The sequence below is a fragment of the Panulirus ornatus genome, chromosome 4, assembly GCF_036320965.1.
Source record: "Panulirus ornatus isolate Po-2019 chromosome 4, ASM3632096v1, whole genome shotgun sequence".
NCBI classification, from domain to species: domain Eukaryota; kingdom Metazoa; phylum Arthropoda; class Malacostraca; order Decapoda; family Palinuridae; genus Panulirus; species Panulirus ornatus.
In genome coordinates this window covers 74,865,147-74,879,617 of record NC_092227.1, presented here as the reverse complement: position 1 = coordinate 74,879,617, position 14,471 = coordinate 74,865,147, and the positions used below count along the sequence as shown (strand labels likewise).

The 14,471-nt window shown below is 41.5% G+C and overlaps 1 protein-coding gene across 1 annotated transcript in view; it reads right to left on the bottom strand.

Annotated features, from left to right (window-relative positions):
• Positions 1-14,471, bottom strand: part of LOC139745711 (coenzyme Q-binding protein COQ10 homolog A, mitochondrial) — a 33,312-nt gene that overhangs the window by 17,728 nt on the left and 1,113 nt on the right. The window contains exon 2 of the mRNA XM_071656161.1: positions 10,436-10,621. Within this exon, the coding sequence (XP_071512262.1) occupies positions 10,436-10,621 (186 nt within the window). The remainder of the gene's footprint in view (positions 1-10,435; positions 10,622-14,471) is intronic.

Here is a 14,471-nt window from a genome sequence, read left to right as displayed (position 1 = left end):
GGGGCAAGTATGAAGTCTGTTGGGGATGAGAGAGCTTGGGAAGTGAGTCAGTTGTTGTTCGCTGATGATACAGCGCTGGTGGCTGATTCATGTGAGAAACTGCAGAAGCTGGTGACTGAGTTTGGTAAAGTGTGTGAAAGAAGAAAGTTAAGAGTAAATGTGAATAAGAGCAAGGTTATTAGGTACAGTAGGGTTGAGGGTCAAGTCAATTGGGAGGTGAGTTTGAATGAAGAAAAACTGGAGGAAGTGAAGTGTTTTAGATATCTGGGAGTGGATCTGGCAGCGGATGGAACCATGGAAGCGGAAGTGGATCATAGGGTGGGGGAGGGGGCGAAAATTCTGGGAGCCTTGAAGAATGTGTGGAAGTCGAGAACATTATCTCGGAAAGCAAAAATGGGTATGTTTGAAGGAATAGTGGTTCCAACAATGTTGTATGGTTGCGAGACGTGGGCTATGGATAGAGTTGTGCGCAGGAGGATGGATGTGCTGGAAATGAGATGTTTGAGGACAATGTGTGGTGTGAGGTGGTTTGATCGAGTAAGTAACATAAGGGTAAGAGAGATGTGTGGAAATAAAAAGAGCGTGGTTGAGAGAGCAGAAGAGGGTGTTTTGAAATGGTTTGGGCACATGGAGAGAATGAGTGAGGAAAGATTGACCAAGAGGATATATGTGTCGGAGGTGGAGGGAACGAGGAGAAGAGGGAGACCAAATTGGAGGTGGAAAGATGGAGTGAAAAAGATTTTGTGTGATCGGGGCCTGAACATGCAGGAGGGTGAAAGGAGGGCAAGGAATAGAGTGAATTGGAGCGATGTGGTATACCGGGGTTGACGTGCTGTCAGTGGATTGAATCGGGGCATGTGAAGCGTCTGGGGTAAACCATGGTAAGCTGTGTAGGTATGTATATTTGCGTGTGTGGACATATGTATATACATGTGTATGGGGGTGGGTTGGGCCATTTCTTTCGTCTGTTTCCTTGCGCTACCTCGCAAACGCGGGAGACAGCGACAAAGCAAAAAAAAAAAATATATATATATATATATATATATATATATATATATATATATATATATATATATATATATATATATAATGAGAGTTGGGGTGAGACAGTATCATTAAATTTTAAGGAAAGTAAAAAGACGTTTTGGAAGGAGGTAAATAAAGTGCATATGACGAGAACAAATGGGAACATCGGTGAAGGGGGCAAATGGGGAGGTAATAACTAGTAGTGGTGATGTGAGGAGATGGAGTGAGTATTTTGAAGGTTTGTTGAATGTGTTTGATGATACAGTGGCAGACATAGGGTGTTTTGGTCAAGGTGGAGTGCGAGGTGACAGGGTCAGGGAAAATGGCTTGGTAAACAGAGAAGAGGTAGTGAAAGCTTTATGGAAGATAAAAGCTGGCAAGGTGGCGGGTTTGGACGGTATTGCAGTGGAATTCATTAAAAAAGGGGGTGACTGTGTTGTTGACTGGCTGGTGGGGATATTCAAAATATGTATGGTGCACGGTGAAGTGCCTGAGGATTGGCAGAATGCATGCATAGTGCCTTTGTATGCAACATAGGCAAAGGTGATAAAAGGTGATTGTTCAAATTACAGAGGTGTAAGTTTGTTGAGTATTCCTGGGAAATTATATGGGAGGGTATTGATTGAGAGGGTGAAGGCATGTTTAGAGCATCAGATTAGGGAAGAGCAGTGAGGTTTCAGAAGTGGTAGAGGATGTGTGGATCAGGTGTTTGCTTTGAAGAATGTATGTGACAAATACTTAGAAAAATAAATGGATTTGTATGTGGTATTTATGGATCTGGAGAAGGCATATGATAAGAGTTAATAGAGATGCTCTGTGGAAGGTATTAAGAGTATATGGTGTGGAAGGTATTAAGAGTATATGGTGTGGGAGGTAAGTTGCTAGAAGCAGTGAAAAGTTTTTATTGAGGATATAAGGCATGTGTACGAATAGGAAGAGAGGACAGTGATTGGTTCCCAGTGAAAGCTGGTTTGCTGCAGGGGTGCGTGATGTCTCCATGGCTGTTTAATTTGTTAATGGATGGAGTTGTTAGGGAGGTGAATGCAAGAGTTTTGGAGAGAGGGGCAAGTAATGATGGAACATTAATAGCTTTCACCTAATCCTCAGGCACAACTTTCTGCTTCAGTACTAAATTACAAATCAAATACATACACTCATACTTTCTCCTCCATACTTCAGCATTTCAGCTCTTGCCATTTCCTGCATTAGCAACGTGGTGCCAGGAACTGATGATGAAAGTGCTTGTCCACCCATATCCATTATCTAGCTATCATGTGTAATACACCAAAATGAGCCCCTTATCCTACAACCAGGTCTGACGGACCTTTCATGGTCTTCCCTGGCTGCTTCATATGCCATGGTTCAGTCCACTGACAGCAAGTTACCCCTTACTCCAATTCACTCTATCCCATGCATACATTTCATCTTCCATAAAGAAAACATCTGGCAGAAAGGTTTGTGTGGTCTGGTTGTGGATTGGGGCTGCTGGTTTCAGTGCATTATACATGACAAAGGGTGGATGTAAGCAAATGAGGCCATTTTTTGATCAACCTTAATCAGCCACTGCTCTAACACAGTGTTTCCAGAGGCTCCTACTTAATGTTCCAACTGACTACTTCTACCTAATGTTCCAACCTACTACTTCCTAGTGTTCCAACCCACTACTTCTCTCTATTGCTCGTATCATTTTGCCAAAAGGCAGGGCAAGCACATGGATAGACAGGTAAATAGATTATCATGTCACTATTACCATTCATCTTTTTTTATGTTTTATATATATATATATATATATATATATATATATATATATATATATATATATATATATATATATATATATGTTGACTGGTTGGTAAGGTTATTTAATGTATGTATGACTCATGGTGAGGTGCCTGAGGATTGGCGGAATGCGTGCATAGTGCCATTGTACAAAGGCAAAGGGGATAAGAGTGAGTGCTCAAATTACAGAGGTATAAGTTTGTTGAGTATTCCTGGTAAATTATATGGGAGGGTATTGATTGAGAGGGTGAAGGCATGTACAGAGCATCAGATTGGGGAAGAGCAGTGCGGTTTCAGAAGTGGTAGAGGATGTGTGGATCAGGTGTTTGCTTTGAAGAATGTATGTGAGAAATACTTAGAAAAGCAAATGGATTTGTATGTAGCATTTATGGATCTGGAGAAAGCATATGATAGAGTTGATAGAGATGCTCTGTGGAAGGTATTAAGAATATATGGTGTGGGAGGCAAGTTGTTAGAAGCAGTGAAAAGTTTTTATCGAGGATGTAAGGCATGTGTACGTGTAGGAAGAGAGGAAAGTGATTGGTTCTCAGTGAATGTAGGTTTGCGGCAGGGGTGTGTGATGTCTCCATGGTTGTTTAATTTGTTTATGGATGGGGTTGTTAGGGAGGTAAATGCAAGAGTCCTGAAAAGAGGGGCAAGTATGAAGTCTGTTGGGGATGAGAGATCTTGGGAAGTGAGTCAGTTGTTGTTCGCTGATGATACAGCGCTGGTGGCTGATTCATGTGAGAAACTGCAGAAGCTGGTGACTGAGTTTGGTAAAGTGTGTGGAAGAAGAAAGTTAAGAGTAAATGTGAATAAGAGCAAGGTTATTAGGTACAGTAGGGTTGAGGGTCAAGTCAATTGGGAGGTGAGTTTGAATGGAGAAAAACTGGAGGAAGTGAAGTGTTTTAGATATCTGGGAGTGGATCTGTCAGCGGATGGAACCATGGAAGCGGAAGTGGATCATAGGGTGGGGGAGGGGGCGAAAATTTTGGGAGCCTTGAAAAATGTGTGGAAGTCGAGAACATTATCTCGGAAAGCAAAAATGGGTATGTTTGAAGGAATAGTGGTTCCAACAATGTTGTATGGTTGCGAGGCGTGGGCTATGGATAGAGTTGTGCGCAGGAGGATGGATGTGCTGGAAATGAGATGTTTGAGGACAATGTGTGGTGTGAGGTGGTTTGATTGAGTAAGTAACGTAAGGGTAAGAGAGATGTGTGGAAATAAAAAGAGCGTGGTTGAGAGAGCAGAAGAGGGTGTTTTGAAATGGTTTGGGCACATGGAGAGAATGAGTGAGGAAAGATTGACCAAGAGGATATATGTGTCGGAGGTGGAGGGAACGAGGAGAAGATGGAGACCAAATTGGAGGTGGAAAGATGGAGTGAAAAAGATTTTGTGTGATCGGGGCCTGAACATGCAGGAGGGTGTAAGGAGGGCAAGGAATAGAGTGAATTGGAGCGATGTGGTATACAGGGGTTGACGTGCTGTCAGTGGAGTGAATCAAGGCATGTGAAGCGTCTGGGGTAAACCATGGAAAGCTGTGTAGGTATGTATATTTGCGTGTGTGGACGTGTGTATGTACATGTGTATGGGGGGGGGGGGGGGTTGGGCCATTTCTTTCGTCTGTTTCCTTGCGCTACCTCGCAAACGCGGGAGACAGCGACAAAGTATAAAAAAAAAAAAAAAAAAAAATATATATATATATATATTATCCCTGGGGATAGGGGAGAAAGAATACTTCCCATGTATTCCCTGCGTGTCGTAGAAGGCGACTAAAAGGGGAGGGAGCGGGGGGCTGGAAATCCTCCCCTCTCAATTTTTTTTAATTTTCCAAAAGAAGGAACAGAGAAGGGGGCCAGGTGAGGATATTCCCTCAGTGGCCCAGTTCTCTGTTCTTAACGCTACCTCACTAACGCGGGAAATGGCGAATAGTTTGAAAAAAAAAAAAAAAAAAAAATATATATATATATATATATATATATATATATATATATATATATATATATATATATTTTTTGCTTTGTCGCTGTCTCCCGCGTTTGCGAGGTAGCACAAGGAAACAGACGAAAGAAATGGCCCAACCCACCCCCATACACATGTATATACATACGTCCACACACGCAAATATACATACCTACACAGCTTTCCATGGTTTACCCCAGACGCTTCACATGCCCTGATTCAATCCACTGACAGCACGTCAACCCCGGTATACCACATCGCTCCAATTCACTCTATTCCTTGCCCTCCTTTCACCCTCCTGCATGCTCAGGCCCCGATTACACAAAATCTTTTTCACTCCATCTTTCCACCTCCAATTTGGTCTCCCTCTTCTCCTCGTTCCCTCCACCTCCGACACATATATCCTCTTGGTCAATCTTTCCTCACTCATTCTCTCCATGTGCCCAAACCATTTCAAAACACCCTCTTCTGCTCTCTCAACCACGCTCTTTTTATTTCCACACATCTGTCTTACCCTTACGTTACTTACTCGATCAAACCACCATATATACATATATATATATATATATATATATATATATATATATATATATATATATATATATATATATATATATATATGGATGGGGTTGTTAGGGAGGTGAATGCAAGAGTTTTGGAAAGAGGGGCAAGTATGAAGTCTGTTGGGGATGAGAGAGCTTGGGAAGTGAGTCAGTTGTTGTTCGCTGATGATACAGTGCTGGTGGCTGATTCATGTGAGAAACTGCAGAAGCTGGTGACTGAGTTTGGTAAAGTGTGTGAAAGAAGAAAGTTAAGAGTAAATGTGAATAAGAGCAAGGTAATTAGGTACAGTAGGGTTGAGGGTCAAGTCAATTGGGAGGTAAGTTTGAATGGAGAAAAACTGGAGGAAGTAAAGTGTTTTAGATATCTGGGAGTGGATCTGGCAGCGGATGGAACCATGGAAGCGGAAGTGAATCATAGGGTGGGGGAGGGGGCGAAAATCCTGGGAGCCTTGAAGAATGTGTGGAAGTCGAGAACATTATCTCGGAAAGCAAAAATGGGTATGTTTGAAGGAATAGTGATTCCAACAATGTTGTATGGTTGCGAGGCGTGGGCTGTGGATAGAGTTGTGCACAGGAGGATGGATGTGCTGGAAATGAGATGTTTGAGGACAATGTGTGGTGTGAGGTGGTTTGATCGAGTAAGTAACGTAAGGGTAAGACAGATGTGTGGAAATAAAAAGAGCGTGGTTGAGAGAGCAGAAGAGGGTGTTTTGAAATGGTTTGGGCACATGGAGAGAATGAGTGAGGAAAGATTGACCAAGAGGATATATGTGTCGGAGGTGGAGGGAACGAGAAGTGGGAGACCAAATTGGAGGTGGAAAGATAGAGTGAAAAAGATTTTGTGTGATCGGGGCCTGAAGATGCAGGAGGGTGAAAGGAGGGCAAGGAATAGAGTGAATTGGATCGATGTGGTATACCGGGGTTGACGTGCTGTCAGTGGATTGAATCAGGGCATGTGAAGCGTCTGGGGTAAACCATGGAAAGCTGTGTAGGTATGTATATTTGCGTGTGTGGACGTATGTATATACATGTGTATGGGGGTGGGTTGGGCCATTTCTTTCGTCTGTTTCCTTGCGCTACCTCGCAAACGCGGGAGACAGCGGCAAAAAAAATATATATATATATATATATATATATATATATATATATATATATATATATATATATATATATATATATATATATATATCCATGGTTTACCCCAGACGCTTCACATGCCTTGCTTCAATCCACTGACAGCACGTCAACCCCGGTATACCACATCGATCCAATTCACTCTATTCCTTGCCCTCCTTTCACCCTCCTGCATGTTCAGGCCCCGATCACACAAAATCTTTTTCACTCCATCTTTCCACCTCCAATTTGGTCTCCCTCTTCTCCTTGTTCCCTCCACCTCCGACACATATATCCTCTTGGTCAATCTTTCCTCACTCATCCTCTCCATGTGCCCAAACCACTTCAAAACACCCTCTTCTGCTCTCTCGACCACGCTCTTTTTATTTCCACACATCTCTCTTACCCTTACGTTACTCACTCGATCAAACCACCTCACACCACACATTGTCCTCAAACATCTCATTTCCAGCACATCCATCCTCTTGCGCACAACTCTATCCATAGCCCACGCCTCGCAACCATACAACATTGTTGGAACCACTATTCCTTCAAACATGCCCATTTTTGCTTTCCGAGATAATGTTCTCGACTTCCACACATTCTTCAAGGCCCCCAGGATTTTCGCCCCCTCCCCCACCCTATGATCCACTTCCGCTTCCATGGTTCCATCCGCTGCCAGATCCACTCCCAGATATCTAAAACACTTTACTTCCTCCAGTTTTTCTCCATTCAAACTCACCTCCCAATTGACTTGACCCTCAACCCTACTGTACCTAATAACCTTGCTCTTATTCACATTTACTCTTAACTTTCTTCTTCCACACACTTTTCCAAACTCAGTCACCAGCTTCTGCAGTTTCTCACATGAATCAGCCACCAGCGCTGTATCATCAGCGAACAACAACTGACTCACTTCCCAAGATCTCTCATCCCCAACAGACTTCATACTTGCCCCTCTTTCCAAAACTCTTGCATTTACCTCCCTAACAACCCCATCCATAAACAAATTAAACAACCATGGAGACATCACACACCCCTGCCGCAAACCTACATTCACTGAGAACCAATCACTTTCCTCTCTTCCTACACGTACACGTGCCTTACATCCTCGATAAAAACTTTTCACTGCTTCTAACAACTTTCCTCCCACACCATATATTCTTAATACCTTCCACAGAGCATCTCTATCAACTCTATCATATGCCTTCTCCAGATCCATAAATGCTACATACAAATCCATTTGCTTTTCTAAGTATTTCTCACATACATTCTTCAAAGCAAACACCTGATCCACACATCCTCTACCACTTCTGAAACCACACTGCTCTTCCCCAATCTGATGCTCTGTACATGCCTTCACCCTCTCAATCAATACCCTCCCATATAATTTACCAGGAATACTCAACAACTTATACCTCTGTAATTTGAGCACTCACTCTTATCCCCTTTGCCTTTGTACAATGGCACTATGCACGCATTCCGCCAATCCTCAGGCACCTCACCATGAGTCATACATACATTAAATAACCTTACCAACCAGTCAACAATACAGTCACCCCCTTTTTTAATAAATTCCACTGCAATACCATCCAAACCTGCTGCCTTGCCGGCTTTCATCTTCCGCAAAGCTTTCACTACCTCTTCTCTGTTTACCAAATCATTTTCCCTAACCCTCTCACTTTGCACACCACCTCGACCAAAACACCCTATATCTGCCACTCTATCATCAAACACACTCAACAAACCTTCAAAATACTCACTCCATCTCCTTCTCACATCACCACTACTTGTTATCACCTCCCCATTTGCGCCCTTCACTGAAGTTCCCATTTCCTCCCTTGTCTTACGCACTTTATTTACCTCCTTCCAGAACATCTTTTTATTCTCCCTAAAATTTAATGATACTCTCTCACCCCAACTCTCATTTGCCCTTTTTTTCACCTCTTGCACCTTTCTCTTGACCTCCTGTCTCTTTCTTTTATACATCTCCCACTCAATTGCATTTTTTCCCTGCAAAAAAAGCTGTGTAGGTATGTATATTTGCGTGTGTGGACGTATGTATATACATGTGTATGGGGGGGTTGGGGGGGGTGGGCATTTCTTTCGTCTGTTTCTTTGCGCTACCTCGCAAACGCGGGAGACAGCGACAAAGTATAATAAAAATAATAATAATATATATATATATATATATATATATATATATATATATATATATATATATATATATATATATTTGTTTATGGATGGGGTTGTTAGGGAGGTAAATGCAAGAGTTTTGGAAAGAGGGGCAAGTATGAAGTCTGTTGGGGATGAGAGAGCTTGGGAAGTGAGTCAGTTGTTGTTCGCTGATGATACAGCGCTGGTGGCTGATTCATGTGAGAAACTGCAGAAGCTGGTGACTGAGTTTGGTAAAGTGTGTGGAAGAAGAAAGTTAAGAGTAAATGTGAATAAGAGCAAGGTTATTAGGTACAGTAGGGTTGAGGGTCAAGTCAATTGGGAGGTGAGTTTGAATGGAGAAAAACTGGAGGAAGTGAAGTGTTTTAGATATCTGGGAGTGGATCTGTCAGCGGATGGAACCATGGAAACGGAAGTGGATCATAGGGTGGGGGAGGGGGCGAAAATTTTGGGAGCCTTGAAAAATGTGTGGAAGTCGAGAACATTATCTCGGAAAGCAAAAATGGGTATGTTTGAAGGAATAGTGGTTCCAACAATGTTGTATGGTTGCGAGGCGTGGGCTATGGATAGAGTTGTGCGCAGGAGGATGGATGTGCTGGAAATGAGATGTTTGAGGACAATGTGTGGTGTGAGGTGGTTTGATCGAGTAAGTAACGTAAGGGTAAGAGAGATGTGTGGAAATAAAAAGAGCGTGGTTGAGAGAGCAGAAGAGGGTGTTTTGAAATGGTTTGGGCACATGGAGAGAATGAGTGAGGAAAGATTGACCAAGAGGATATATGTGTCGGAGGTGGAGGGAACGAGGAGAAGAGGGAGACCAAATTGGAGGTGGAAAGATGGACTGAAAAAGATTTTGTGTGATCGGGGCCTGAACATGCAGGAGGGTGAAAGGAGGGCAAGGAATAGAGTGAATTGGAGCGATGTGGTATACAGGGGTTGACGTGCTGTCAGTGGATTGAATCAAGGCATGTGAAGCGTCTGGGGTAAACCATGGAAAGCTGTGTAGGTATGTATATTTGCGTGTGTGGACGTGTGTATGTACATGTGTATGGGGGGGGGGTTGGGCCATTTCTTTCGTCTGTTTCCTTGCGCTACCTCGCAAACGCGGGAGACAGCGACAAAGTATAAAAAAAAAAAAAAATATATATATATATATATATATATATATATATATATATATATATATATATATATATATATATATATATAAACTTTCCCAAAGCCAGGTCTACAATTCATCGGCCAACCTGTACGGAATGAGGACCAACTGGGTGGACTGTGGGCAAACTGCCAAGACCAGGATTCAGCCTATGTGGGCTCAACTCTGGGTGCCTCATCAATGTGTAACAGTTATGAACACTAACCATTACACCACAGAGGTCCATATACCAATATAAGAATAAGGCGAGTGGTTCAAACTCTTGGGGCAACAACAATTCAAATAAAAGGGAAAAACATGTTGGTATGAGGAAAATCTAAAATTGTATGAATATCCTGCACATTCAATCAACACTCACAAACACGACCTCATAGACAATGTGCAGGAGTACCTTCTTAAGTTGTAAGTGGATCCTTCTTCAGAGTTTAAAAATATGTGCTGCATTTAAAATTATTGGATCTTGTGCACAGTTCTGCTAATAAATGAGTAAGATTACGGTAAGGAGTTGTTAAGATATGAGCAAAGACATAAGGAAACAATAATCAAACATGTAACTGGAATATTAAAAGGAAAGCAAAGATAATAAACTAACGATGTCTTACTAAAAAACAAAAAGCTGTTCTTGTAAGAATGATACAACAAAAAGAAAGAAACTTACCCAAGAACACGCCTCTCTGAGTATTCCTTCTTCTTCCCACCAAGGACACTTCCCATAATACCACGATCCGGAGGCAGGCATGGCCAAGAAGGATACGGCTGGAGCAAAGGTCTGTGATTCACTAAACCTACTTTTCCTTCGTTCAGTCTTGAGTTCTTAAGATGCCATGTACTAATCATGCACTTGCTGTAAATCAATAAATTAAGAAAAAATAGAGTCACATCACAAGATGAAAGAAAGCTGTTACACAGCCTGGGAATATAAAGTTGTGAAACAGAGCTCTACAGCAATTTATCCCCTGGGCAAATCCCACCAAGAATATTACTATAGAAACCCTAGGACTTCCTTTATGAGGTTCCTGCACATTCAAGGTAGTACTCCACAAAGGAACAAAAAATGATGCTCCTTTGGAATGAGAAGGTCCATGGTAAGACTGTAAATCTTTCTATCCAACAATAATGATGCAGTCCTTCCAAGGGTGATTTCTCGCTTGTGGTGCAACCAATATCAGGCAAAGTCTGGCAAAAGTACCACCACTAGCATATAAATGAGTGCGTATCAAGCTACGATCTAACATAATTAAATCAAAAACCCCCTAACTAAATTCAAACTAACCTTAAAAATTATTTTCTATTATATTAGTCTATCATATCTATATACCACAAGGAAAATATTCAAGTACAACCTGTCATACAGGGAACTGGTGGGTCATACTCTGAGGATATAGTCTTACCTGTATTCTCATGAACTGTTTTCACTAGTAGGCAAGCCAAGATCTATGACTGTATCAACTCCACATTGACCTCTAGATTGTTTTGAAAATTTAAAAAACTTTTCTCTACCAGGAAAAATCCCACCCTCAGCAAGCAAGCTCACCAGACATCACACTGTGTGTAGTGCTTACCAACAATACACACAAAGACCAACTGGAGTATGCTACATAAATGTGAAGTGCTTCTAAACACTACACACAAAGACCAAATGGAGTACACAACATAAACTGTCCTCTGACCACCTGCATCCTGATAACACTCCATTTAGCCTGCCCAGTCAACATATTCACCAAAAAAAATCATCCAAACTACAGGAAAGCAGTCTGGCCTGCCTTCATTCAGTATACAGAAACAAAACTCCAAAACTTCAGAAAAAATGGTGTCTCATCACTGTATCAACTGATCTCACACTTCATCAACATCTCCAACCAAACCAGCAAAACACACATATCACATACAACCCAGGTTTCTCCCTACAAGTTACTCACCTCATAAAGTAACAAAACTGACTAAAACACAACCAGTCAACCATAAACACCAAAAAAATTATCCAAACTACAGGAAAGCAGATTGGCCTACCTTCACTCAGTATACAGAAACAAATCTCCAAAACTTCAGAAAAAATGGTGTCTCATCACTGTATCACCCAGTCTCTCACTTCATCAACATCTCCAACCAAATCAGCAGAAAACACATACCACATACAACCAAAACACATACCACATACAACCAAATTTCTCCTTACAAGTTACTCACCTCATAAAGCAAAGAAACTGACTAAAACAGAACCACTTTCCATCTGTAGATATCAGAGAACAAATTCAAACTTTACACAACACTCATTAACTTCATCACAGAAACACAAACTGAAAACTGGCATTCCTTCCTCAACATAGTCAATCACATGACCCATAGCAACCAGCTCAGGCACACATTTCAAAGATAATCCATTCTTATTGCACCAGTCCAGCCCCAATCCATGAAACACTCATGACCCATTCCAATGAAATCCCTTCTCCCAAAGAACCCACAAAGATACTTATGAGACTACTACTCATAAATCAGCCAAAAACCAACCTCACCCCTACACAGGAAAGTCATGAAAAACCTACACAAAATCCACCCAGAAACACCTACCTACCCTCCGTTCACTCCCAATGATACCAGCATTGCAATTAAAACCTTAAAGAACTCTCCTACTACAGGCCCTGACAATGTAACAAACTTTCATATAAAACACTGTGACCCAATTACAACCCAAGCACTTACAGATATCTTCAACAACAAGCTGCATAACAAAATCCCTAACACCATAACCTGCCAACATAATGCCAATCCTTAAGGCCTTTAAACCAAACAACTCTCCTTCCTTCTACCAACCTACATCACTTCATTCTCACTATAAAAACTGGAAAAAATCATCCACAACAGAATCAAACAAAGCATCCATCTCTCCCACACAGTATGGCTTCTGACCCAGACATTCTACGACCACATCAAACAAAGAATTCATGCAACATATCCAGGATGGTTTCAACCAACCACAACCCCCTCCTGCACAGCACTTGTGGCATAAAACATCAAGTATTTAACACTGTCCCTCAATATATCCTCACCCTTGAAATACTTGACACAGCATCCCACAACACCGACAAAATGAACGGCCAATTTCATAGCTGGGCTCCAAGCCAGAGTCACTCACAGAGGCTTTACATCTAATCTAAAACACTAAAACTCTCAATTGAAGTTCCCAAAGGAGTAGTTCTTACTCAAACTCTCTTCCTACTCAACTTCCCATTATTTTGAGCAAACCTCTACATGAAGGTCCTTTCATATGCATAAAACTCACATTTACGCCTCATAACCCCTAACACCACAGTTGCAACATCAAACATGCAGCACAACATACAACTGGAACACTGGATCACCCAACAGAGAATGTGTGCATCACCACAAAAATCTTCAATCACACTTTTTTAATCCAACACAGTTGTCAATCGAACTCACATCCTCCAATTACCTTGAATGGACAGTTCCTCCCACTGAACAAAACACCAACCATTCTCAGCATCACATATGACATCCACATAAATACAAAAGCAACACAAACTAAATGTCTGCGGAACAGTAACTGGCACAGGATTTGAACTAGAAAACGAATCCTTCAACATCATATACATACAATTCATCCATTCCACTTCAAACCTTGGCTTACATGCCTGGATTTCCACTCACTCAAAGCATGTAAAACAAAGCTGCAAACCATTCAAATAGTGCACGCAGAACAATCACTGGCTACCTAGAAACCACAAAAGCTCAACACCGCAAGTGAATAAAAGAAAACTCCCATAATGAACCAACCTCAACATGCTTGTCGCTCAATTCTATGCAACAGCATTACCCCCTCCCACCTTAACCACTCTGTATCTAGTTAGACCATCAACCCTAAGTAGAAATAAAAAAACCTACCTGTCTCACACTTTTGTAACCTCTACTGACAAATCCCATAACCCACAACAAGTATTTAACACTGACAAAATACTTACACAATGAATAACCCGACAAGCACTAAACAGCCAACCTCCCAATTAAGTTTTAAACTCCAACTCACCAGACATCCATCAGACAGCATACTCCCCAGACAAACTCATCACACTCTTCTACTTATGCTCTGAACACCATCTATCACTACAAAATTCAAAACACCATTTTAACATATCCCTAGACCCCTCATGCACATGATGCATCTACCTATAAAGAAAACACCAAACACTTATTATTCAATTACCCTGCACTCACTGCACATAGATCTACACACTACAATGCGACACTTTGACATCTGGTCCCAATCGATGGACTGGGCCAACTTCCTGGGAGTTGCAGAAGCTTCATAGGGATACAAATGACTCCTGGGGCAGGGAGTACATAATCAAGAGTTCTTTTATCAATTTTCATAAGTGAAAAAATAATGTTCCAAATCATGCTCTCCACAAATAAATACATTCTAAAAAGTATAAGGAGTCCACTAACATGGATTTCACTCAAAACCAGAAGTCAGTTGTACCAATAAACTGAAAATTTACATGGAGAACATTAAGGTAAAAAGAATAATGAGAGTTTGGATAAGAAGGAGATTGTGATTGGAGTGGAGCTGGGAGTAAAATACCACAGGGATTTGTTTTGGGACCACTTTTGTGACTACAGTAGTATAAGACATAACTGAAATTGTAAATTATGTGAAAATCTGGAATAGCACTTAAGAG